This window comes from Carassius auratus, chromosome 35, assembly GCF_003368295.1.
Source record: "Carassius auratus strain Wakin chromosome 35, ASM336829v1, whole genome shotgun sequence".
Taxonomy (NCBI): domain Eukaryota; kingdom Metazoa; phylum Chordata; class Actinopteri; order Cypriniformes; family Cyprinidae; genus Carassius; species Carassius auratus.
In genome coordinates this window covers 12,204,238-12,230,181 of record NC_039277.1, presented here as the reverse complement: position 1 = coordinate 12,230,181, position 25,944 = coordinate 12,204,238, and the positions used below count along the sequence as shown (strand labels likewise).

The 25,944-nt window shown below is 34.8% G+C and overlaps 5 protein-coding genes and 1 long non-coding RNA gene across 21 annotated transcripts in view; 3 read left to right on the top strand and 3 right to left on the bottom strand.

The window, feature by feature from the left end:
• Nucleotides 1–511: 511 nt before the first annotated feature.
• On the bottom strand, nucleotides 512–4,268 carry mis18a (MIS18 kinetochore protein A). The gene is made up of 5 exons (XM_026219986.1): nucleotides 3,949–4,268; nucleotides 2,309–2,375; nucleotides 2,079–2,201; nucleotides 1,851–1,950; nucleotides 512–985 (listed from the first exon to the last, which is right to left on the bottom strand). The coding sequence occupies exons 1-5, from the start codon at nucleotides 4,157–4,159 to the stop codon at nucleotides 908–910; spliced, it is 579 nt and encodes a 192-aa protein (XP_026075771.1). The 5' UTR covers nucleotides 4,160–4,268; the 3' UTR covers nucleotides 512–907.
• Nucleotides 4,269–4,334: 66 nt separating this feature from the next.
• On the top strand, nucleotides 4,335–9,352 carry LOC113054430 (eva-1 homolog C (C. elegans)). 3 transcript variants are annotated; one of them, XM_026219981.1, is made up of 9 exons: nucleotides 4,336–4,463; nucleotides 4,946–5,219; nucleotides 5,724–5,920; nucleotides 6,112–6,235; nucleotides 6,324–6,473; nucleotides 6,668–6,811; nucleotides 7,287–7,364; nucleotides 7,456–7,542; nucleotides 8,232–9,352. In XM_026219981.1, exons 2-9 carry the CDS (start codon nucleotides 5,105–5,107, stop codon nucleotides 8,648–8,650), a joined length of 1,314 nt encoding a protein of 437 aa, XP_026075766.1. In that variant the 5' UTR covers nucleotides 4,336–4,463; nucleotides 4,946–5,104; the 3' UTR covers nucleotides 8,651–9,352. The 3 variants fall into 3 exon arrangements, with proteins under 3 accessions (XP_026075767.1, XP_026075765.1, XP_026075766.1); XM_026219982.1 differs by having other exon boundaries at nucleotides 4,335–5,219; nucleotides 5,737–5,920; XM_026219980.1 differs by having other exon boundaries at nucleotides 4,335–5,219.
• LOC113054432 (cilia- and flagella-associated protein 298) lies at nucleotides 9,274–12,573 on the bottom strand. Of its 4 annotated transcripts, none has more exons than XR_003277377.1 (9): nucleotides 12,501–12,558; nucleotides 12,025–12,184; nucleotides 11,649–11,816; nucleotides 11,504–11,571; nucleotides 10,858–11,016; nucleotides 10,323–10,454; nucleotides 10,072–10,167; nucleotides 9,668–9,893; nucleotides 9,274–9,592 (listed from the first exon to the last, which is right to left on the bottom strand). XR_003277377.1 is itself a non-coding variant. In XM_026219985.1 (8 exons), exons 2-8 carry the CDS (start codon nucleotides 12,161–12,163, stop codon nucleotides 9,783–9,785), a joined length of 873 nt encoding a protein of 290 aa, XP_026075770.1. In that variant the 5' UTR covers nucleotides 12,164–12,205; nucleotides 12,501–12,573; the 3' UTR covers nucleotides 9,274–9,782. The 4 variants fall into 4 exon arrangements, 2 of the variants coding, with proteins under 2 accessions (XP_026075770.1, XP_026075769.1); XR_003277378.1 differs by having other exon boundaries at nucleotides 9,274–9,549; XM_026219985.1 differs by having other exon boundaries at nucleotides 9,274–9,893; nucleotides 12,025–12,205; nucleotides 12,501–12,573.
• A 45-nt stretch (nucleotides 12,574–12,618) lies between these two features.
• On the top strand, nucleotides 12,619–18,057 carry LOC113054435 (uncharacterized). The gene is made up of 3 exons (XR_003277379.1): nucleotides 12,619–12,753; nucleotides 15,854–15,964; nucleotides 17,722–18,057. It is a non-coding gene; the product is annotated as an uncharacterized LOC113054435 (long non-coding RNA).
• A 1,294-nt stretch (nucleotides 18,058–19,351) lies between these two features.
• il2rga (interleukin 2 receptor, gamma a) lies at nucleotides 19,352–24,951 on the top strand. Its single transcript, XM_026219983.1, has 8 exons — nucleotides 19,352–19,521; nucleotides 20,268–20,349; nucleotides 20,433–20,605; nucleotides 20,702–20,832; nucleotides 22,272–22,440; nucleotides 23,129–23,228; nucleotides 23,372–23,468; nucleotides 23,582–24,951. The coding sequence occupies exons 1-8, from the start codon at nucleotides 19,452–19,454 to the stop codon at nucleotides 23,825–23,827; spliced, it is 1,068 nt and encodes a 355-aa protein (XP_026075768.1). The 5' UTR covers nucleotides 19,352–19,451; the 3' UTR covers nucleotides 23,828–24,951.
• Nucleotides 24,952–25,067: 116 nt separating this feature from the next.
• The window catches only part of LOC113054428 (ryanodine receptor 1-like), a 50,131-nt gene continuing 49,254 nt past the window's right edge, over nucleotides 25,068–25,944 (bottom strand). For 9 of the 11 annotated variants that reach the window (XM_026219971.1, XM_026219975.1, XM_026219977.1 and 6 more), the window contains 4 exons: nucleotides 25,797–25,861; nucleotides 25,605–25,705; nucleotides 25,471–25,522; nucleotides 25,295–25,390 (listed from right to left, as the gene is read on the bottom strand). In XM_026219971.1, the coding sequence (XP_026075756.1) occupies nucleotides 25,295–25,390; nucleotides 25,471–25,522; nucleotides 25,605–25,705; nucleotides 25,797–25,861 (314 nt within the window). Of the gene's footprint in view, nucleotides 25,391–25,470; nucleotides 25,523–25,604; nucleotides 25,706–25,796; nucleotides 25,862–25,944 lie in introns of all 11 variants that reach the window. The other 2 variants (XM_026219978.1, XM_026219968.1) reach the window with 1 other exon arrangement.

Sequence of the window (25,944 nt, the reverse complement as noted above, 5' to 3'; positions counted from 1 at the left end):
GACACGTGAGAGATTGAGACCACACCCCCACGATCGACTGAAGCACAACATCATCAGACTGACAGACCCACCCCCCCCACTCGCAAGCTGGTTGGCTGACTCGCTGGCCGGCAAATAAGGATGGCAACAGGCTCTAGCGACAGCATGTGCGCTTTGTTTCCATGGCAGCATGCCCCTTAGATACAGCTCTCTGGTTGGTCCGAGGCACGCTGCTTCAATCTCAGCCGCTGTTGTTATGCTACCCCAGCATTCAGGGTTGGGGGTGCACGCCTTTAGGGTCTCTACCACAGTCTATGGGCTCTACGAGTGTTTTCCCGCCTCCTGGTGTAGAGTGTTGCTATGCACATTGGACAGGAACTGTAAACAAACATGCCCCCCTCCTCCCGCCACCCACATGCACCATCCACTTGTTATTGAACTAGTTTTCAGTGGGTTGGGCAGAGATGTTTTGATACAAAAGATGAAGTATGAAAAACAAACCAGCGGAGGGAAAAACAACAACAACACGTGATTTGCTTTCCCATTATATTTATTGTGCATGTTCACCGTGTGTATCCATCTTATAAATACTATCATCACAAAACAAGGATCACACCTGACAAAACATGAGATGCAAACAAACATTCTCCAGTAAGAGTGTTTTCGAACAAACAGTACAGCAACTTTTAAAGAATAATACAATGTTATGTTGTAATATCTATGTACCTATTTCTAATGACATCTCTTAATTAGTGGACCTTGAGATTAATAAAAGGTAGGAAACGGTACAGATGTGTCACTTGAATACAACTGTACAGTAAATACATAACTGTCCTGACAAAATTATTTTACACTAAAGAGACCAAAAACCTTATTTACAACAGACACACGGTTTTATTACCGTCAGTCATAAAACAGACAGCTCATATCATTTTCCAGAATTGCACTGGAGGTTATTTTCAATCTCCAGTAGGCGTTGTCCTATTATCACAGCTAGAGATTTGATCTGAAAGATACATTAGAGAATAGGAGGTCAGACAGAAAACAGAGGACATGATTGTGAAATCTTGCTTAAAAAAAAATCATGATTAGAACATAATTGTTTAAATACATAATTGTTTAAAACACTAAATACAAATATATATATATATATATATATATATATATATATATATATATATATATATATATATATATATATATATATATTTATATATATTTATATATATAAATAATAATATTATATGTAAAACTATTAAAATATTCATTCTCAACATTCACAAGACATTTCTAAATTTACCAGCCGGAATCTTCTTATCAGAATTGTTTTATTTGATTTATTTGACAAGTACATAGACAAGGAAGATGAAATTAAATATGAAAATATCTGACAGACATAACCGTCAACACCCTTTTCTAGATCAAATTCTTCAACAGCTAATATCTATTGTTCGCCGGACTCGGTGACCAAACAAAGAGCGCTGGCAGCAAGAGAGCGCCATCTGCTGTTTACTTCTGCGTGTTAAAAACCACACAGATAGCCTTTTTCTGCACCCTTAATTCCGATTTCTCCTGTGTACCCAACTCATACTGGAACGCATTCCTTTTAGGCATAAATTAGTTTTAGAAATAATTTATTTTAGCAAAAAAAAAAAAAATCTAAATATTTTTTTTTTTTAACAATAGATTTCCCCTCATCAAGTTTAACATCAAAAATTATTTTTGTCATTTCCTTTACACATTCAATATTGCCATTAATCTCTGCATTTGTAATGCAAAAGAAATGGCTTATTTTTAAACAGCGAGAGACTTGCATCGGTTTACATCATGCTTGCAGATCAATAATTTAAATTAAAGATGAGCTACTTTACCTCGGTCATCTGCTGTTCTACAATGCTCTGGTACTCCAGGGTCACTGGTTTGTCTTTGTCTAATTCTGGCACCTGTTTGCCTGGACTGCCGACTACATAGCTACAGAAGAACACATTCGTATCCTCAATGTGATACATGAGATGTGGTGGCAATGATTCATTTGCAATAATTACACACACACAAAAAAAAAAAAAAAATTCACACAGGATTGTGCACAATATACATACCTTTCAATATTTTCAACATTAAAGCAGAAAAGAGATCTCTTGTAATCAAGCTTTTTTGGGGTTGATATGTACATAATTCCTAATTCTGAGCAACAGCCACGGCAGGTGAGATTCACAACAAGGCTGAATGTGAGAGACAAAAATGTCATAGACATTGATTTCATGTTTAAATGGGAAAACACATCTATGACTCTACATACATTTATAAATTTATGAAACAAATATCTCACCATCCAAGCTCCTTTCGGGTACCAGACACAAAGGGTTCTTTGTCTATGACAACATTGTCAGTGATTCCTAAAAATCAATATGCAAATGTCAAGACATATTCTATGTGATCAAAAGTATTACTCTAATACTCCCGTTATGTATTGCATAGTCAATGTTATCAGTACATATATATGTATATATACACCTACACTTCGATTTCAGTGGTTTAAATGGTTGTTATTCACAATTGTATTATGCTATTTTAACAAATGCATGCTAAGTAAAAACTAAGGTAAAAAAAAAAACATTTTTAACATATTTTGAAATGTAATTTATTTCCCGAAGGCAATGCTGAATTTTCAGCAGCCATTACTACTTTCTTTAGTGTCACACGATCCTTCAGAAATTATTCTAATATGCTGATTTGCTGCTTGATATTTTTGTGGAAGCAATCTTCACGATTCTTTCTTTGATAAACAAAGTTCAAAAGAACACACACACACACACACACACTGCAAAAGTTTGGGATAAGTAAGATGATTTGTAATGCTTTTTAAAGAAGTCTCTTCTGCTCATCATGGCTGCATTTATTTGCAAAAAAAAAAAAAAGTAATATTGTGAAATATTATTGCAATTTTAAATAATTGTTTCTATTTTATTATACTTTAAAGGGTTAGTTCGCCCAAAAATGAAAATTATGTAATTAATAACTCACCCTTATGCTGTTCCAAACATGTAAGACCTCCTTTTACCTTCGGAACACAGTTTAAGATATTTTAGATTTAGTCCGAGAGCTCTCAGCCCCTTCGTACACACAGCTTCAATGGAGGGGCTGAGAGCTCTCGGAATAAATCTAAATGAGTTATTAATGACATAATTTTCATTTTGGGCGAACAAACCCTTTAATTTTTTATTTATTCCTGTGGTGCAAAGCTGAATTTTCATCAGCATCATTACTCCAATCTTCAGTGTCACATGATCCTTTAGAACTTATTCTAAAATTCTAATTTATTAGTTTTCCTGCTTAAAATTTTCTTGGAACCTGTGATACTTTTTTCAGGATTCTTTTTAAGGAACAGCATTACTAGAAACATTTTGTAAAAATATACACTACCATTCAAAAGTTTGGGGCGGTATTTGTTGCTTTTCTTTTCTTTTCTTCTTAAAAGAAATGAATGCTTTTCTTCAGCAAGGATGTGTTAAATTGATAAAAAGTGATATAGACTTAAATTGTTAGAAAAGATCTCCATTTAAAATAAATGCTGTTCTTTTCCATTTTATTCATCAAATAATCTTAAGAAAAGTATCAGAGGTTAAAAAATAATTAAGCAGCACAGTTGTTTCCCACATTGATAATAAATCAGCAAATTGAAATGATTTCTGAAGGATCATGTGATCATGCTCATCAAGACTGGAGTAATGACGCTAATGAAAATAATTTGCATCAAAGGAATAAATTATAATTTAAAGTATAATAAAAATAGAAAACCATTATTTAAAACTGTAATAATGTTTGACAATATTACTGTTTTTTTTCTTGAATATTAAGTCTCACTGACTACCAACCTCAAACTTTTGAATGGTAACGTTTATCAACACAACACAACTTTAACACCAGCATTTTACAGACAACAGCAAATAAAACGTAATAATCTTTTACGTTTGAGCATGATTTGGTTCTGCTCGTCGTCACTGCCTCCCCAGGACAGACTGTCGCCGATGGGCAGCTTGCATTTGCCGCACATAAACACCGCTGGCCCGTCGCTTTCTCCGTCTTCCTCCACTCTGCTGCTGCTGCTATCAGCGGCACTCTCGCAAACAGAGTATGTTTTATAGCTACAGTCATCCGCAACTTTCATTTTGCCAGCCATTTCAAACGAAATATCAAAATCGCGCACTCTAGTGTGTATTTTTACCGCTTTTAAAATGTCTTCAAATGTCCGCGGGCAGCTGCTTCTGCGGATTTGCAGTAAGCGAAGATAAAATGACCAGCGCACAGCGCCCCCTGCTGCAACGGAGCCGCAGCACAGCGCTCCCCCTGCTGCAACGGAGCCGCAGTTTCACTTCATCGCGTGAGGTTCGATTTTAGAAACATGACCAAACAGACATAAACAGACAATACACACATTTCTAACACTAACACACTCACGAACAAAATCTTTATTGGAAGAAAAGGTAGGATATTTTTTACTATATATTTTTTATAAAGGTTTAATAGTCCCAAGGTCTGGCTTCGAAGACAACGCGCTTAATAGACTACTTGAAATATTATATTAATCATTAATAATATGAATGATACTACTGTGAATGCATTTCAGTCAGATTGGTTACAATACTGTTGTCATTGCCTCCCAACTTCTCCGCCACGCCCCGTTCAAATGCGTTTTTCCTCAACATCCTCCTCAAAAGTCACTTTCCGAGTGCCAAGAACCACGTCTTAGCATTTGTTTTCTCACTAAGGACCTTAAAATCATCAGCAATGGATTGAATAACGCTAGTGTCGCTGCTTTCAGGCACCTCTGACTTGTTGCGCACTTGTTATTTCCCTGCAAATCTCAGTGACTGCGTCGCTTTGAAATGTTTTCTTTTTGTTTTATATCCTCTGACTCCTTTTTAATGAAAGAAGAAACGATTTCGAGACGTTCGCTTTCTTACAGTTTGGCTTAAAAGGACTGGGATGTCTAAGTCGCGGTATGAAAATATACTTTGAGCTGTGGCAGGTGAGAGAGAGAGAGACGGGGATTCCTGACAGCGTTTCTCCAGCACGCGCTTGAATGCACGCGACTTTGATGCAGAATTAATTGAAGGATTTGAACATGATCTCAGCGCAGCACCCGAGACGCTGCCGGCCACCTGGACTGTGTGTTCAAATACTTTACAGTGTTCTCATACTGTGGACCAAAGAAATGGAAGGACTCTCCGATTTCTCAAGTGAGTCAATAAAATAATGATGATTCACAATAAGTGCAAATGTTATGGTTGCAATATTCACTTATAATAATGAGAACGATTATTTAAAAAGCATATTTTAAAAAGTATATTAATTTATTTAACATTGTTTAAATGTTTCAACAATAAAAAAACAAATACATAAACTTACATGTATGGTGTATGGCCTGATACATAAAAAAAATAATTTAGATTTAATTACTCTAAAAATGTAATAAGTAAAAAGCATCCAAATAATTGATATATTGAATTTAATTGAATAATTAATATATTTTAAGTAAATTTTTTTGATGTTATGTCCTAAAAAAGGCCAAAATCCAAAAACTAGTTAATTGTTGGAGAGGTGTATTCTAATTATATTTGGCATTACTTCTGAACGAGCATTTCTTGATGTATTATTTAATTACATTAAAAAAAAAAAAAATGTATTTCTTAGTGTATTTTTAATAACTTATCGTAGATCCAACCTCTCCACCTTTTCATTAGATTATCTGTTTAGGATCATCAACAGTCAATCAGCTCAAGCCTGTGATGGAGATTTCCTGCTCCTCAAGTGTCCACGACACTCCACAATAACTATTCAGTCTGCATTTTATGGACAGAATGCAGCCCTTCCCGGGATTGTGCCAGGAATGAGATGCCAATGGCTTAATAACAGCTGTTCTGCTAGCACAGCACTGCAGGTGAGTGGCCTGTGCTTTGGTTTCAGAAAAAAAAAAAAAATTCCTTTTATTTTACATGCACTAAATGCCAACTTAATAAAGCTGTTAGTTACCTGTTGAATAGTCCCATGGTGAGAACATAGTTTCTTATTCACTTCCCTGCCTTTTGTATAATTTACATTCTGTGGTCTTTGATTATTCCTCTCTGTTAGAAAGTGCTCTCTGAATGCCAAGGTCACAGAAATTGCCAGTTTCTGGTTAATCATCAAGTCTTTGGCATAGATCCTTGTCCTGGAACCCCTAAATACCTCCATGTATCATACAGATGTAAACCTAGTAAGTACTTCCTTCTTTAAAGACTTGATCGATTACTTCTTCTTCAAATATTTACTTATCTACATCAGTAAAGATATTTGTCTTACAGCAGAGCACAAGAAGAAAGTAACATGTGAGGGAGATCGACTTTTGCTGCACTGCAAACATCCAAAAGTGCTGAATATCTACTCTGCTGTTTATGGCAGACAGTTGGAGGGGGGAGACTTGTGCCCATCAGAGGAGCAACCTCCACCATTCGGTACGTTTTTTGGGTTTAAGCAAGGTTTATACTTACGGTAATATTATATTGAATTTATTAAGTTATTATTATTAAAAGTTGTTGATACATTTGTATAAGGTTGAATCTATTGTAATATTCATTACAGATTTTGAGAATATTTTGTTTATTTTTGATAAGACATTTTAAATAATTTTTTCTCTTCGTTATTGCAGAATGTCTTTTTCATGGAGCTGTTGATGTGGTATCCAACATCTGCTATGGAAAACAGAGGTGTTTGTTTACCATAGATGAGGAACGTTTCAAAAACCCCTGCCCTACAGGAACAAAAAAGTATATCACTGTCTTCTATGCATGCGGTATGAATGCTCTCATATCCATCGAAATCTTCCCAAAGCAAATGTTTGAATGTGTTTTTGAAATATCTTGAATTTTCCGAACACAGTAACAGAATGGCGTGCCATCTTCAAGGCATGGCCGATCTTTAATCAGTTTGAGATCTTAAATCATTGATTGAAAGTGTGGGAAAAGACCTTCGTCTCATCTCAGATTGTTGATTTACCCGTCTGTTTTTTTCCCGTCTCATAAGTTACAATGAAGACAAAAGTTGTTTGGGAATAAAAATAGGGAATGAGCCTGGCATTTGTAGGCCTCGAGGCTTCCTGTAAAACTTCCTGTAATTGCTTTGAATGCCAGGCTTTTGTTACTGATTGGAAGACAGGATCGGTTCACAGGAAAAATAAAGATTACTCATCAGCTTTGCATTGAAAGATCCTGGGAGATACCGCCTGGGAGTTGGAAGATGTTAACTCTTTGTACTGTGCCTTTTTTAAGTTCCAGAAAGTTTACTCAGGGAGGCTGATCCCAGCAGTTTCCAAACTACCTCAGTTCCTAACCAGAGTACAAAAGAAGGTGACAGTACACCATACAGTTTACTTTATATAGAACATCTGTGAAGTTGAGCTAAATAAACAGTTAAATTATTTTTCATTGTTATTCATAGGGGAACACCCAGTTGTCAGAAATTCTAAGTTTCCAGAGAACAGGATTATTGTCAGCAACTCTTTGATGGCATACGGCTACATTACAGGTAAATTGGAATATTTTAAATGTCTTAAACCTAAACATGCCTGGATTCTTTTCCATTTTTTCTTTATGAGAAACGGCCCAAAAGGAGGAATATATATATATATATATATATATATATATATATATATATATATATATATATATATATATATATATAATTTAAAGTGGTTTATGTAAAACAATTTATATATTATACAATAAAATGAGAATTCTAGCATTATTTACTCAAGTAATTTCAAACTTCTATTTTTTTATTTATCCATGCAGTACAAAAAGAGAATTTTAATAATCTTCATGTATTATTTTTATTTTTATATTTTATTTTATTTTAAGCTTGACACATAGTCAGTTAGAATTTATTTTATGTGGGGAAAAAAATCTCCTTTTGTGTTCCACTGAAAAATACCTGCATATCAATGTAAAAACTACTTTAAAAAGTTATTAATAAAAACATTACTGGTACATTTTACAAGAAAATACATTTCAGTCTACTTCAAAATTTCACATTAAATGAAATGTGATACTTGCCATTTCTTTGCAATTATTCGTGAAATTCACTAGCAATAAAATAGGAATAAAAATAGTTTAGTCTTTGAGTATGCATTTAGAACGACATGAGGGTAATTAAATCATTTTTAACTATTCTTAACAAATACTGACAAGTCACAAGGACTTTTCTCTTTCTCTCAGAGCATCCAGAGATGGCAGGACTGCTCTTCACATCAAGTGTTTGTGTGGGACTTCTGATTGTTCTAATAGCGGTTTCAACACAGTTAACATGCAGTAGACGTCTAAATACAACTAGAACATTCAGGAAGAAGAGTAGCACTCATCTGGAAGAGGAGGAGCCAATGAACCAGGATAACGACGAAGAAGAGGAAGATGAGGATGAAAAAGGGTCCCTAATGGACAGCTCTAACCTGTCAGAGGTTAGCAGGAAGGTGTATTGCTGGGAAGATGTGACGTATACCACAGAGGCAGCAGAGCTGATGGAGAGGATTGAGCGCAGAGAGCTTGTGATTCAGGAGATCAGGATGAACGCATACCTCAATGGAAACACATGCATCCTGCATTCATACATGCCAACTATTACGCAGAACGTGCAATAGCTGTATTTCAACCAAAAGGAGAGAGCATTTTGAATGTTTTCAGTTACCAAAACACTAAAATTAAAGGTGAAGTGTGTAATTTCTGTATCACAACACAACTGTCTTCAGACAGGTTTCCAGAGCACTCCCCTCGTTTGCTTTTGGTCTGCCACATAAATGGCCCGCCCCTAATTCAAACTCTTGGTAAAGCTACTTTTGCAGTTGTCTGGCAGCTCAAACAAACATACCGATATTTTGATAACATCACAGATTCATTGTGCTACACCTTTTGAGTGGATTCCACCTACAACAGTTGCATAATAAGCCATGAAAGATGTATTTTAAAATTAACAAATTACACACATCATCTTTAAAAATGGTCAGGTTAAAAAAAGAAAAACAGTCTGGCACAGCGAGGACTTAATAGCACAGACCAAGCAATAGCCAATACATTTTTTTACTGCCTAAGCAGGGCAAAAGTTATTATTCTGTTCTAAAATTATTCTATTCAGTTAATAAAGTAGCTGTTGTATTCAATTGTACACAAAGTAAAGCCATGAAAAAAAGTATTTTATAAATTATTGCTCTATTCAACACTGGATGAATAATGTATGTGGGTTTTGAAAGTCAATACAAATTAAGAAGACTGGTAACATTTTTTATTGAAATGTATTATATTTAAATGTGGAATCATAAAATGAAAATAAAATGAACACAAACAGATTGTTCTTTTATTACACAACATCACACTCTCCCAGTGAAACCAGACTTCCCGATACTATAACCTCTCTTTTGCCTTAAGGATACCAAAATGTTCTGTAATTCCTCCTCAGTGTTCTCCAAATGAACTCTGTGGTGCGATCCTTAAAGCTGCATGGCAACATCCTGTCTTTAAACAGCATCAAGTTTCAATTGAGTAACTGCCAGAGGCACAGACAAAGAGAGGAAAGGTGTTGCATCCTTCTGCCAATGAATCAGAACAGAGAAATCTGATGTCTCTCACTTTGCATTAACACACATTTACAGTCTCATAAATACCTTTCATATATAATGAAAGCACCAAATTGCATAAAAACAGCAGCAGTAGAGTCTAGAGAACTATGATTTCACAATTGGAGACAATTGACTGTAGATTGTGATTTTCTCTGTTCATCTATCTTGGGCCCCATTTGATATTTGTGAGTCCCTGGAACTGTCTTTTTAGAGCCTGTCTGTCTGACCAATCAGACTGAAGATACGAGTCATCATCTCCCTCTTCTAGTTTCTAGAAACAAGAACAAAACAGACCAAAACAATGGTAAATGCTCTAAAATAACAAAAATAAATAGATATGTTATATTAATTAATTATACCTATTTGTGTGTGTGTGTGTGTGTGTAGAGAGAGTGTGTACAACATACTAGAATATTAAATAAAAAAGGGGTTAATTAGAGACCACTCACTTTTAGTTCTTCCTGCCTCTTGTAATAGTGCAGCATCATCTTTTTTTGTTCTTCTTCACTCACTGGTGGTTCTCGCGCTGGTGCACCCTGGCCTCTCTGAAATGAATGTGTGAACAATGGTGTTTAGTTTTCATTTCATTAGGTCAAAACATCTATATGTAAATTCACGGCCAAATTTAATTCTTTGAAGATAAGTTTAAAAATCTGATTAAGGTAAACAACTAAAACTGAAATTCATACCAAACACTTACTTTCTGAATTTTCACAATAATTTTAGTTTTCTCATTTTTCCCAACATAATCCTGCAGCTTTTTGCCCCTCTGCAGTTCTTTAGATGCCCACCACAGCTGAGCCTCTTCTTCTGGGATCACCTGTAATGAGGCCTGCAGAGGAGAGCCTTCATATCAGTATTACTGACTTTGTTATGTTCATCAAACAAATAAAGAAAATTATACTGGTCTGTTTTATTAAACAATGTGCATGTAGTTGCTTAAAGCGATATTCCACCTAAAAATTTAAATTCTGTCATCATTTCCTCAGCCTCATATTGTTTCTTCTGCAGAACACAAAAGAAGATATTTAGAAGAATGTTGGGAACCAAACAACATAGACTTCCATTGTATGGACATAAAAAAAGAGAGAACCATTTCTTAAAATATCTTCTTTGTTCCACAGAAGACAGGAGGTCATACAGGTTAAAAACAACACCAGGGTGACTAAACGATGACATCATTTTAATTTTGAGTGGACTCATTCTTTAAGAAAGGCAGAAAAGATTCCAGTTACCTGTGTTCCGGTAAGATCCTCTTGATTTTCAAACTCCATCCTTATTGGATCATGTGGAGGCAGCCCCATTGGGTAAACTATCATCACAGCTCCTCGCAACTGATCCAAAGCTTCTTTGACCATATCCATGGTAACGCAGACATTCGCTTGTACTTGTTTCTTTAGAGTAAATAAATACATACATCACAAAACATATCAAAAGTCTAACAACATTTTTAGGTTTAGAAGTATTCTATATGTGACCCTGGACAACAAAACCAGTCTTAAGTCGCCAAAAAAAAAAACATTGTACTGTATGGGTCAAAATTTTCGATTTCTCTTTTATGCCAAAAATCATTAGGGTTTTAAGTAAAGATTATGTTCCATCAAGATTATTTGTAAATTTCCCAAGGTAAATATATAAAAACTTAATTTCTGATTAGTAATTTGCATTGCTAAGAAATCATTTGGAAACTTTAAAGGTGATTTCCTCAGTATTCTTTTTTTTGTATCCTCAGATTCCAGATTTTCGGCCAAATATTGTCATATCCTAATAAACCATACATCAATAGAAAGCTTATTTATTCAGCTTTCATGTATACATCGAAAACTGACACTGAAGACTGGTTTTGTGGTCCAGGGTCACATATTAGAATTAGCTACATACATTTGAGATTAAAGCTTTGGCTTCCTCCACAGTTTTCCTTAAAACTTCTTTCATCTTCTCGTTTGGAGCTAAATGGAAAGTAAGAGTTTAGTCATACCAACTAATTGGGCAATTCAAATGTAAACTTTAAATGTGACAGGGCTACCATGTCCATTTCGCCGTCCAAGCTCATCTTTCTTAAAGTCAGCACCACCGCTGGGAATACAGCGGTCTTCCCATTCATCCTTTAGTCTGAGCTCCATGATCTGATCATCGGTCAGGCCTTGCATATTCAGTGGAAGAGAGATGCCATGATCTGCCAGCTCTGGAATTTCTATGGAGACATAAAAATTATTCCATGTTTTAATGCTATAATATCAAATCAAACGTTTCACACGTGTTTTAGAAACTGACTTAAGTTCACAATACATGCATTTTAGGAAATTAATTTGTCTGCCAAGAACATAACCCAACTGAACCCAAAGAATGTGATGCATTTGTTCTATTTTATAGCATAAGCGTGCATAACATTATTGTCATACCAGAGCAGATCCTGTCCACTTTTAATCTCCCATTATAGACAGCGCAGACCTGCTGGGTCAGTGTCTCAATCGAGATATCCACTGTAGTACTGAAGAGAATCTGACTCTCATCTCCTCGTTTGACGTGCAGCAGAACCATCTCCCAGCTGCTGAATTTGTCCTGTGCGGATATGTAATAAATCTGAGATTTGAAGACAAAGTAGGTATATAACCGCTGGACCACAACAACAGACAAGTGTTGAGGAAACTCGACTATCGCTTCACTGTGTTTGCGTTTGTTGCCATGACACCCACAACACCGCGCTCCAAGAATATTCTAGCAAGCTGTGCGAGCAAGCTGTATAATAAATGAATTTAAGGCGGAGACGTCGTGAAAATAATAATACATGCAACAGGAAGAATTAAAACAAACAAAAAAATCATCATTTCATAGTCAAAAATCATTTTCACTATCTAATTATCCAAATGATACTTACTCTTGATTCAGTAAACAGGAAGGCGGATACGACAACAACAAGTTACGTTACTGATAATATTTCCACCGGAAATGGCGTATTCAAAATAAAAGCCACTTCAAGTTGCTGTCTAAATAGTGTGGACTTATTTTTCACTCCTTATTAGTTTACTACAAAGTAATTTAACTATTACGGATACGCATTCAATTATATCAAATACATACATGATACATATTACACAAAAGATGTTCAGATAAAGTTAACTCGATATGAGGTAATTATTTTCCAATATTTCTTTTTTTATTACGTGTATTTCTTGTCATGAGTAGAAACAGTACAAACAACAACCAGTCCAACAATATTAACTCTTCAAAATAATAAACTCCACAATAACAAACTCTTCAGGATAATATACTCCATAATAATAAACTCTTCAGAATTTTTTCTAACTCATTAAACATTAAGAAAGGTAAGGCAAGTTTATTTATATAGCACATTTCGTACACAATGGTAATTCAAAGTTATCTACATAAAAGAAAGTAAAATAATCATGAAGAAAAATAATAACAAAAATAAAAACAAGCAATTTTAAACTTTGGAGATTATTAAAAACAAATTACTTATTTAAAATGAATTTAAAACAGTTAAAAATAGAATATGATTTTATATAAAATACAGAGCAATCAGTTCGGACATCGCAAAGTGCTCATTCAATAAATGCACAGCTAAACAGATGATTTTTGAGTCTAGATTTAAATGTGACTAATGTTTTAGCACATCTGATCTCTTAGCACATCCAATCTCTCCCCTTGTTTTGTGTGAACCCTTGGTATTTCTAACTGACTCGATCCTAATGATCTGAGTGGTCTGTTAGGTTTATATTCAGTGAACATATCTGCAATATATTTCAGTTCTAGGTCATTGAGTGATTTATAAAGTACAAGTACTTTAAAATCAATCCTAAATGTAACTGGGAGCCAGTGTAAGGATCTGAGGACTGGTGTGATATGCTCAGATTTTCTGGACAGAATCCTGGCAGCAGCGTTCTGGATGAGCTGCAACTGTCTAATGGTCTTCTTTGGAAGGCCAGTGTGGAGACCATTAGAATAGTCCACCCTGCTGGTGATAAAAGCATGAACAAGTTTCTCCAAGACTTCTAATTCTAAGACATCTAATTCTTGCAATGTTTTTTAAATGATAGTATGCTGATTTAGTTTCTGTTTTGACATAACTACTGAAACTAAGGTCTGTCTCCAGAATCACACCAAGATTCCTGACTTGTTTTTGAGTTGTTTGACCCCTAGAGTCAAGGTATGCATTCACCTTGAAAACTTCCATCTTTGTTTCCAAATGCAATAACTTCAGTTTTTTCCTTGTTTATCTGAAGAAAGTTCTGGCACATCCAACTATTAATTTCATCAATGCATTGGCAGAGGGATTCAATGGGGCTGTAGTCATTTTGAGATAAGGTAAATCTGGGTATCATCAGCATAGCTGTGATAGGCAATTTGGTTCTTTACACTGATCTATATATGACTGGATCGCTCATCGTGTTCTAAATTGCCAACAGGCAATGAAGCCACCAGAAGTGTTCGATCCACCATCTTACAAATCCCTACAGACAGAGAGCACTATTGAGTTACATTCAAACCGACGTGAGATCATGAGCAATCTAGTTCTATATTATAGATCAGTAGTTCTTTCTCATTATTTGACTTAGTGGGAGCATATACAGGCTAAACAAGAGCGGTGCAACAATTGAGCCTTGTGGGACTCCGCATGTCATGGACGTCCACTTAGACTTATGCTCTCCTATACTCACATAATAGCCTCTCCCTTCTAAGTATGACCTGAACTATTTGAGTACCATCCAAGAAAGCCCGACCCAGTTTTCCAGTCTCTGTAGAAGTATGTTATGATCAACAGTGTCAAACGCAGCACTGAGATCTAGCAATACCATCATCGATATTTTAAATCACAATTTAAACGAATATCATTTATTATCTTAATGAGTGCTGTCTCTGTGCTGTTATGCGGTCGGAAACCAGATTGAAAATTGTCCAGGTATCCATTTAAGTATTTGTTCAGCTGATTAAAACTACCTTTTCTATAATTTTGCCTATAAAAGGAAGATTACATATTGGTCTATAATTGCTCAAAATGGTGTTATCTAGATTGCTCTTTTTCAGGATGGTCTTAACAACTGCAGTTTTCAGGGAGTTTGGAAATGTCCCAGAAAGAAGTGAGGCGTTCACCACATCTAGAGATCTGCTCCTAAACAGTTAAGCATACTTTTGAAAAAAGATGTGGGAAGTGTGTCAAGATAGCAGGTTGATGATTTTAGGTGCTGCACTATTTCTTCCAAAATTTTGCTATCAGTTGCTTTAAAAGTAGACATAGTATCTTTTTGATATTGTGGCCAAATCTGTCTGACCTCTGCATTGCTTGAGGATGTGCCAATTGCCTTCCTGAACCTACGCGTCATTTGATAGAATGACGTGGAACAGAACGTTGCACTTCCTATGGAGGACTAAACCTGCAGAAATTAAAACCAAATAAATGAATATATAGATAAATAAATACATGTAATAAAAGTAAAATAAATAAATAATGTTATAAAAACAAAAATAGTTCATTTGTAATTAAATTGAATCGTGAATTTATATTTTAAATTACTTTTAAAACCAATTCACCGGCCGATCTACAAGGACCATCTCTTTCAATTGTTGCACATGGAAAAGTAAAAATTAATCTGGAAATAAATACATGTTGGAATAAATAAATACATATAATAAATAAATAAATGCATGAACAAATACATTTAAAAATAAATAAATAAATTACATATAAAAATGTAAATAAAAGTTAAAAAGAATAAAAATAAATGTCAAATAAATACATAAAGGAAAAAGGAATTTAAAATATAATTCAGGATTGCATTTTATTTCAAATGAATAATTTTCATTTTTATCACATCATTTATTTATTTATTTTCCTTTTATTACATTTATTTATTTATTAACTTATTATTTATGTATTTTTTTTTGGTCCTCCATACAGAACATTGCGCTTTCGACCTGAAAATAGAATGATTGTCATAAACATCCACCAAAACAAAACTCTATAGTTACGTATAGTCTCATTCTTATTATCTTAAAGAGGATTCTGTCCATTTGACTTATATACTTTTGTGTTCAATTAGAATAATACAAATGAGTGAATTGAATCTCCAAACCTGCAGTGATACGTGCAAGTTCTCTTTAAGCCCAAAATAGTGTTTCCTGCCAGACCAGAATAGGCTTTTCATTAGAAACAGTGTGACATATATTAGGTGACGTAAGTTAAACCACATCTTCCTGTTTCCTCTCTATTAGGAGGGCACCAGTATTCTTGTTCAGGATGAGCAGCAGGTTAAATGTGTCGAGTTTCAGCACGAGAATTTCTGAAGAGCTCAACCTCATCTGTTAAGCTTCATCTGCAGGAAGGTGAAACTGATAAATGGTATCATGCAGTGCTTGTGTAGCACTGAAAGAGGATTGATATCTGCAAATTCTCACACACAGTTGCTAACCCTCACATTCTCTCATGCTGAGATGTATGTAAATATATATATGTATTAGGGCTGGGCGATATGGAGCAAAAAATATATCTCGATATATTTTGCAATATCTCGATATGCGATATATATCTCGATATCTTTACAGGAAATATAACCCCCCTAAAACAACTGCAAAAACAAATATGCCAAATATTACATGTTTAGGGCCCTATGAAACGTCTATTTTTTTCTTCACAATATGCTTTATTGTTACCTATTCTGTGTATTTACATTTTTCTGGTTGTCAAATGAAGGCATAAAACATTTATTTAATTTATCTTTTAATTATTTAAAATTAAGCAAACTTTATTTTTTGGTAAACAAAGGGGATTTACTATTAAAAATAAAACATGGAAGAAATGTTGTGTGATTATTCCTTAAAAAAATATGTTTATTTCATTTTAATAATAGTATTAGTGAGCTATGTACATTCTGCTGAACAATAGTAAAATATTTCTGCCAAATACTTTTATTTTGACGGGTTTACCTTTACAGTTCTGTGTATGTGATACTACAGTCTATGATGTGATATGAGCTAGTTTTACTCAAATCAAATCTCTCGGTGCAGTTCTGGAGATGTTCCTCATGTGTTCACATCTTTATCAGTGATAGGAAAGACGCTGAAATCAGCGCGAGCATCACGCGCTTCCGTGTGTTTAATGAATGAAGACGCGCTTCTGCGCCATTCGTTAACACAGACACGCAGAACATGCAGGATTCCTATTTAAATAGACTTTTCCGGGTTAATATTTGCAGATATTAGTCTATATCGCGATTTGATTTAAGTGCATGACCTACTTTTGATAATTCATTCAAAATGTAACCAATTCCTTGACATTCCGCGTTAAACTGTAAATACCGTTTTTATGACTGGATTCCGTCCGCGTTTTCTGCATCGCGGAAATCATTGGGCCCTACGTTAGACATCTGCCTTCTGTTCGTCCTACGCCTTAAAACCAAAGTATCTCCATATAATGGAGCCAGTTGTCCTTTTGTTTTTAGACTTTGTTTTTTAGACTAGTTCTATACACGCGAAGGGAGTGGGGACAAAAGCAAGGAGGCGGGGGCGAGCGAGCGGGGGCGAGCACAGCACAGAGAAGGCAAAGAAGCAAAGTGGCGGAATCAGAATTAAATATAAACAACATATCGATATATACGATATGTCAAAATCCATATCGTGTTTAAAAAATATCTCGATATATTTTAAATATCGAGATATCGCCCACCCCTAATATGTATTATATATAAATATTTCATGACTAAGGTACTCATTCAGGTTAATCATGTCAGAGTCTGGCAATTATCCTCAAACCTCCGACTCATGGCTTTGTGCAGGAGAGCCTTTCTACACTATTCATTAGAGTAAATCCAAACTTCAGCCTCGTTTATACACTTAAGAGTGGACGTCAGTGGAACTCAAAAGTCAGCTGGTATTTATTTTATTATGTTTTACACAAATATGTCACTTCAAATTTAATTCACTATGAACTATCAGCAGCAGCACAAAACCATATGCAATGTAAATAAAAAAACACATAATAAAAATATAAATAATATAAAATACATAAATAATAACAATGTACTTTATCTATATATATTGATAATCACTATACAAAACTCTCCTATCCTTTCACTCCTTTTCAGATGATGATATAGGGGGCAGCTGTGGTCTTATGGTTAGAGAATTGGACTTGTAACCCAAAGGTCGCAGGTTCGAGTCTCTGTGCTGGCAGGAGTTGCAGGTGGGGGGACGTTAATGAACAGTGCTCTCTTCCACCCTCAATACCCATGGCTGAAGTGTCCTTGATCACCCTCAGTTGCTCCCCGGGCATTGGATATATAACTGCTCAGGGTGTGTGTTCACTTCTTGCTGCTGTGTGTGTGCACTTGGATGGGTTAAATGTAGAAAACCAATTCTGAGTATGGGTTACCATACTTGGCAAATGTCATGACTTTCATAAAGTTCAGTCAAATGACTGTAAAAAGACTGTAAGTTTATTAATTTAAAGTATTGAGAAATGTGATTATTTGCAGTGTCATCTATCTCTTCTTACATTACATTTGCTTTTTCCATCCTAACAGCCTAACACGATCGACAGTTCTAGGGAGTTTCAGTCTGCACCGAAATACGTCTGTTCTTGCAGTGTGAATCCCATCCTTACCACTTCTGCTTTACAAGAGGTCCCTTCGTTGCATGCTAAAATCTTTATCTTTGATCTAATTGATTTTTCTAAGTTTGAATTCTTTATATAATCAGCAGCTTGATTTCTGTCATATTGAAAGTAAGAGACATCACTGTGGGTTTCTGGGCAGCTGGATGTGTCACCGGCTGACGTGTACTCAAATGGCATGATCATATCTGAGATCACACTTGCTGGATCCCACACCTGAGTCTAGCAGGTTAGAGAGCAGCAGTGCACCTTTACTGTAGTCTTCGTCCTTTACAGAACTCATGTTTTTGTATAAGTAGGATCTACTGAGGTTTTTAAACATACTGCTTTACTAGGTAAAATAAAAAGGGATCTTGAAATGACTTTTCAGGTTTTTACAGTCTATATTCCGCTTTCATTTGTGTTTTTGGTTTTAAATGGGGCCAGTGACAGAAACCCTTCCCGCAACTCACACCACATTGCTGGATGACCCAGCTGCCCAGAAGTCTGAGGAAATACCCTTTAGAAAGGTCAGCTAGCAAATTATTAACAGTAATTATAACAGATCCCTGTCCTGTTTTATCAGTACCTCAATTATTTTCATAGGGCTTCACAACTGAGGGGAAAATCGAACTGTGATTTTTCTGATAATTTTATTTTAATTTTTTATTGTTTTTTAAAATGCAGTTTAAAGTAATAGTGATTTATCAAAGTATCTGCGACATGATGCAAAAAAGACTAATATATATATATAGCCACCAACTCTATGATAGCACTAGTTTTGAGACAGGAGATTGTTTAGAATAATTTCTTATGTGGATTATTTTTGATTGATTTATTGATTTATTTTTAAATTATTATTATTTTATTTTGCTGTACCTGAATGTTATATACAGTTATGTATAACTAAAGGCCAGAATATATATGTTTATTCCTTAAAACATGTTACTATAGCATATTTTAGTATAGGTTTCTTATAAAAATATGTTTTTATTTAAAAGTGAATTCTGTAAAATCTAAATAAAATGTTCTAAAAATTTTTAATGCCTATTTAATTCCATGCACATATTTAGCATTTAATTTCAATAACAGGCATTCAGCAAAATATAGCTTCTCTTGAACAGGAAATCTCACAGACATAAAGCCAGCCCACACAGAGAGTGGCTGGAAACGACAGACTGAAACAAACCTAAAACAACAGGTGCGTTATGTGACCTGTCCAAGATGATATTATTTTTAGTCAGTCTTTTCCTCGGGAACATTCCTTCATTTGCATTTTCAGCATCCCAGCCAAGTGAGTATTTTACAATTACGCAATTCTGAAATGAAATGTAGTTTTTTCTTCTTATTATTTAGATTTTATATCGTGTCGCATTTACAAAACACATGATACCTAGTATTAAAAAAATAAAAGGTTTACAGAATTAATTTCAAAACTATTAAACAAAACGGTAGGGTTTGTTGACTTTTCATTCATTTCTTCCCCTTTTTTGTGGTTTTTTAATACTATCTAAAACTACGGAAGTATGTGGTTCTACAACAGTTAAGATGTTGAAATCAAATATGTTAACATATATAGGGCCTAAAAAGTCTGGCGGCAGAGAATGTTTCATCAGCTGAGGAGACCATTCCATACTCCTCAGGAAACTGTGAAAGCTTTCAGCAGCAACCTGTCGCTGAAGAGCTGACAAATGTTCAGATGCTTGCTTTCCAAAATGGCTGGTCTGTGGCCATGATGAACACACGCAACATGAGCCTAACAACATTTTTGTTCCTGTTTTTCATACAATGACAATCAAAGAAAAATCTAAGAAATCTTATGCAAGACTACAATTGAATTTAAATCAGTAAGAAGTTATAAAAGAGTGTTTTTGACTGAAAACATCCATATTTCCTGTATGTATGTTTCTTTCCAGTCATCACAGTCTGAACATCCTGTGACTCACTATAAGCATTACAAGCTGTCATTTATATATGATGTGCATTAGAATTCAAAATAAAGATGAATTTAAATGTTAACTTTCTCTCTTCTTTACCCAGAAATAAACTGCCTTATCATAAATCTGGACTATGTTAATTGCACGTGGAGTGAGCATGAGCACAGTTACAGTTTCAAGAGCATGTAAGTATGTTGAAAAAAAATAGAAAAACCTGCATTTTTGGATACAAATTTCAGGACTGACATTAAAATGTAATTTCTCTTAGGTTTACTCATAGCCAAATTCTGGAGTGTTCTAACTATGTCCAGATTAAAGGTGTTAACGTGGGCTGCATTTTGCCCTTCATCACATCACAACGGTTTAATACTTTAAACACATGGCTGTACAGTGACAACGGCAGTTTGGTGACAGAGCAGCAACATAACATGATTAAATCTGGTATTAGAAATTATTCATATTTATTATGACTTGATAATAATTAATGGAAATGGCCGGCTGATGGATTGATACTTTACATAATGTGTTTCTAATCAGTGAAGCTTAACCCTCCATTCAAACTGTCTGTGGTGGAGAAAAAAGATGCTGAACTGTGGCTGTACTGGAATGTTACAAGGGACTGCACTGAGAGTGAAATTCGTTACAGGACGGACAACAATGCCTGGAAGGTATGACACTAGTTTTAGAAAACTAAACTAAACTTTAGACTATTGTTTCACTAAATGATGGTAGTCTTTTTTTTCTCGCTAAGAAAAAGTTTAAATTAAACAGAACATATTCTTTATTTTTTCCACATTCTCATTCTTTCGTATTATACTTTTATTGTTCTTATGAAAAACCCTTTTCGTCTTTGACTCATTTCCAAATAACTACTGCCTTTTTTGCCATGTCCAAATACCCACACTTGCGGTCTTTTGCACTTGACCACTTATAAGACGTATTTCCTGTATTAGTTCCAAGTGTTCAAGTGAGCACGAAAACCAATAAATAAATTAAGTGTGTGTAGAACTTTTCGTTATCTGTTGGGATGCACTTATATGTTGTAAAAATGCAAGCACTTAGAGAGATTTATTTTTACTTTCAATACTTTGCTTTTTAAAATCAGCTTCTAAATGTCTCAGTAGTCCCTATAACACGTGACACAATTTAATTTTGTGGTGCTTCTAATTAAGTGATAAAAGCAATACAGAATTGTACAGAATAAATATCTCTACTCATTTGCACCAATAAAACCTGCAACTCTTTGTTATACAACCAAATTATATGTAATATATACTTTTCATTAATATTTAATAAACATTGGAAAGGTTTATTTACAGGATTATTCGGTTTGCATTATTATAGGGCAATGCACTTTGGCGTTTTTAAGACCTGGGTCTTGCTTACTTCATATCTCACACACCCTCTCAAGAAAGACCACAGGTGTGGGTATTTGGACAAGGGGTTTTTAACTTATGTTTCGATTGAGTGAATGATTCGGTGACTCTTAACAAAATATCACTTGTTTTTATCCTCGTATTAATTGCTGTTGAAAAAGTCAAGTCACCTGTCGCCACCTACTGGCTTAATGACGTAACATGCGGAGAGAGACGTCCAAAAACCTTTTTCACATTTCCGGGTTTCTCGTCAGCAAGAAGACCTAGTTGGGTTAACTTGAGGAGTAGTGAATAGGAGACACAATTATAGATAATAGAGAACAATGTCAAATTTACCTTCTCTCCGCTGCATTAGAAACACCCACTAGCGTTAAATGTTTTTTGTAATGTGATGGAAAGGTGATTATACAAAGAATGGTGTTATAATTGTACATAAATATTTTATAAATATTTCTAAAAAACTTTCGAAGATTTACGATGCTGATGACCGTTAAACACGTCATCACAGTCTAGTGAAAAGGGTCCATAGAGCCATTTGAACATAAAAAAAAATATAATAAAAATTATACAAAAAGACTGCTACTATGCCATGTGTTACATCTTGTTGGAACTTCTTATTAAATGGTAAACGGTAAGTTAACTGTTGCATAAAGTTTTATGCTTCTCACCTTGTGGTCGTCTGAACACCAAACAACACAAATCACGGCACAATTAACATTTTTCTTCCCTAGAATTCCAAAGCAGCCAAGAGGACCTCCTTCACTTTGCCTTTTCCAACAAAAAAGCGGTATGAGTTCCAGGTCAGGGCTCGAATAGAGAATTCATGCGGAGAGTCCATGTTTTGGAGCGACTGGAGTGAGCCTGTCTACTGGGGATCTTTAAAGGCCAACAATAACACCGGTAAAGTTAACTATCTGTATTATAAGTCTGTCAGCTCTTTATCTGTCTAAAATTACTAGTATGCTGGAAATGAAAAGGATGAAGAACTGTAGACAGTCACAGTCACAAGCGTCTTATCGACACCTCTTTAGAACAACCAATCAGAACAGACTTCTCTGCCTGTGTCGTTATATTTGCATGCTTTCCTTAATACATCACCACCAGACTGGATGGTTTGTTTGCATTTTGATAGTGAGGAATTTGCCATGAAGTCTTTCTACAACCAGTTTCATGTTTGATAATTAATATAAATGACGCTCTCAATATCCATACTTGCAGTCTTTGCACTTGACCACTTGTTGACATATGATACACCATGTAGTATTGTAAAAATGCAAGTTTTTTTTTATTGTTATTTGCACATTTTGATTTTCAATACTTAAAAATGTCTGTTCAGTTCAGCTTATGTAATTAAGTGTACACATGAAAGGTGATGAGATTAGGAGTTAGAATGCCACTGAACACCAAAACTGGAACAATCTTCCTGTCAAGTGCAAAGTCTCAAGTGGCCAAGACTGCAAGTGTGGTACTGGACTGTCAGTTAAAGGAGCAATATGTAACTTTTACATGTTAAAAAAAGATGTTGCCAGATTTAAAAAACAATTATGAAATGTATAGCAGTGGCCTTAATGACAAATCTTTTCCCCAGAGACTCCGATTAGCATGTCTGTGACGTCACTGGTGCTGTATATAGCAGGACCCACAATAATTCTCATCACACTCTCTTGCTTGCTCGTCCAAAATGAGAGGTTTGAAGCTTTTTTTTTTTTTTTGGTCCTTTAACAGTTTTTTTTTTTTAACATTGTATTTTAATTTTCCACAGTAAAATTCTCTTTATCTTTTAATTCAATGTAAGTGTTTTATTTATAATTTAATGTTTAACGTTCCTTAGGTTAAGAATCATTTTAATACCAGTGGTGCCAAACGCAGGACGACATGTCAGCAATTACCTTACAGCCCTTTTTGACAATTATGATGGCAATGTTGAGGTAAGCAGCAGTTTTTCTTTTTTCCATCATGTACCATCCTTGAATTTGTACTTTAATTCATAGTGGTAAAAAGGGTAAATGAGAATTAATCTTTTTTTTTTTTTGTCATACAGAAATGGCTGTCCATGCCTAAAGATCTGGAGAATGGCTTCAAACCCAATTTCACGGAGCGTGCCTGCCCTGTGCGCGAGTACATTATAGTGTCCCAGTCCAGCACTGACAGCGAAAGCATCCTGTCAAACCCAACAGATCTGTCATCATGTGAGGGCATGCATAGCTACTCATCAACCTCCACCATACCTGGATCAGCCGAAACCCCACAAACCCAAGATCTATCGCAAGTGGATAGTCCAGTCTAAATCTTTATCTTGATCTGTGGCAATCAAATGTCTTTGAAATTTAGATTCAAAATTACAATCTTGATTGAAAAGAAAAATATTTCCATCTGAAAAATGTGTTACATGATGAATCCCAGACTAATCCAATATTGGCATTTTGAAACCTTAATTAATTAGTTCAAAACAAGAAATGATGAACATTCAATAGCTTTTTCTTTTTTATGTGTAACCTGGGTAATGTAGTGTTTGTAATTGAAATAGTGTTATTTTTTTGTATGCTTCACATAGTTTGGAGTTGGTTTTTGTTAATAGGTCAGGTGGAGTTGTAGCATAGTAGTTGTGTTTTAATGTTTTTTTTTTCCCCCATATTGTTTGCTCCTGTTCAGTTTATCAAAATGATTTTCTTCACAGTGTTATGTTAGTTGTTTTCCATAGGAATGTAGGTGAGAATTCTTTAGGGTCGCTAGAAGGACTGCTTCTTTAAGATTAGTGTTTTTGCAAGCAGTGACTGTTGTATCAAAGTGAAAGATGTGTCTGTGATAACATTTATATTTAGTACAAAGTAAATTCTGCAAGCAGGTTTTTGTACTGGTGGGGAAATCCCATCACTTACAAACCTATTATCTGATTATTTAGCGAAGTGCTATTTGTGATTCTTAATGTAGTTGCATATATATTTTTTTAGATCATTCAGTTTTGCTAGCCATATATATATATATATATATATATATGTGTGTGTGTGTGTGTACATAAATATATATTTGTTTTACATGTAAAGTATCTTTATCATAACATATCATAAAAGGCCCTAAAAAGGCACCTGAAATCTTAAAATAAAACAATGTTTGTAGAATATGTATTCTGATTAATGATCTATTCTCTGTGTGTTTTGGGATTTATCTTTGCACTTTTGGTGTGTTGCTCATCTGTAGTACTCTGATAAAATGTCACAATTTTGAACAACATTCAGCATACTTTTGAGACTTTTAGCATTTAGAATGTGAATTTGCTATTTTAAGATTAATGTGTGATGCTAAAATGTAATGCTTTTACAATCTCAGAATAAAAACACTCAAATTCACAATGTCTGTGATGATTACTTGTATATTTTGATAAAATCATAATTTTTTTCACAGTAGATTTTGATGTTAGAGCTCATCTGGAAATGGGATGCTTAAACTGCAAGAACATCAAATACACTAACATTTTCAAATTTATGAAATAAAGATTGTGACACGCTAAAGAATCACTAGAACAGGTCTTAGGCACATGAATATTTTAAATGAGCAGATACTTAAAAAGAAAGAAAGAAAAAGAGAAACTTACTATAAATAAATATCATGCATTTTGAGTGTATCTATAGATTATAATGTTCTGGTATTGTGCAAGTCAACTCAACATTATTTCTATGTGTAATTTTACATAAAACATGGATTGTCACAAACATCATACTACTGTTAAAGGCTACGTACTAAACATAAAAAACATTTATCCAAGCTGGTCTTCATATTGTTTTCTGAAGCAGTCTCCAGCAGGGAAGAAATCCCAGCATCTCTCCTGGTACATCTTCCACACGTATGATTCCTGTCAAACACACATTCACACGTCTATGTGAATTTAAATCACTTTTCATATATATTTATGAACATTGTGACACGTCTTACCTGCCCAGTGTGCTCAGTTTCATCCTTGTTGATTAAGTACATCAGGAAGAACCTAGTGAAGAGAGAGAGACTGTATAAGATGTCTGAGAGATTGTATAACATCAGAAAAGTGGCAGAAAACTCAAATCGCTCACATGTAGTTGGCCAGGTTGTGTTCTTCAAGAGTATGCGTCTCAAAGCCATGTGGAGTTGTATCAAAGTAATCACTTCCAATACCACATATAAAGCATTTGGTCTGGCAATGCAAAGCGTAAAACAGATACATATCTAAGTATTTAAAAACTTAATATGTATTTTTCTTTACTGAACAATAAAGATCCCAGTACCTCCATGTCTTCTTTTACTTGCTCTTGCTGGTCTCTCAGCTCACCGAAAGCATCGATGATCAGACCTGTGCAGACAAACACGCACTGAATTGCAGTACAGTGTTTTCAATCTAATCCAGAAAATGAAATGTCATAGCCATTCATACAT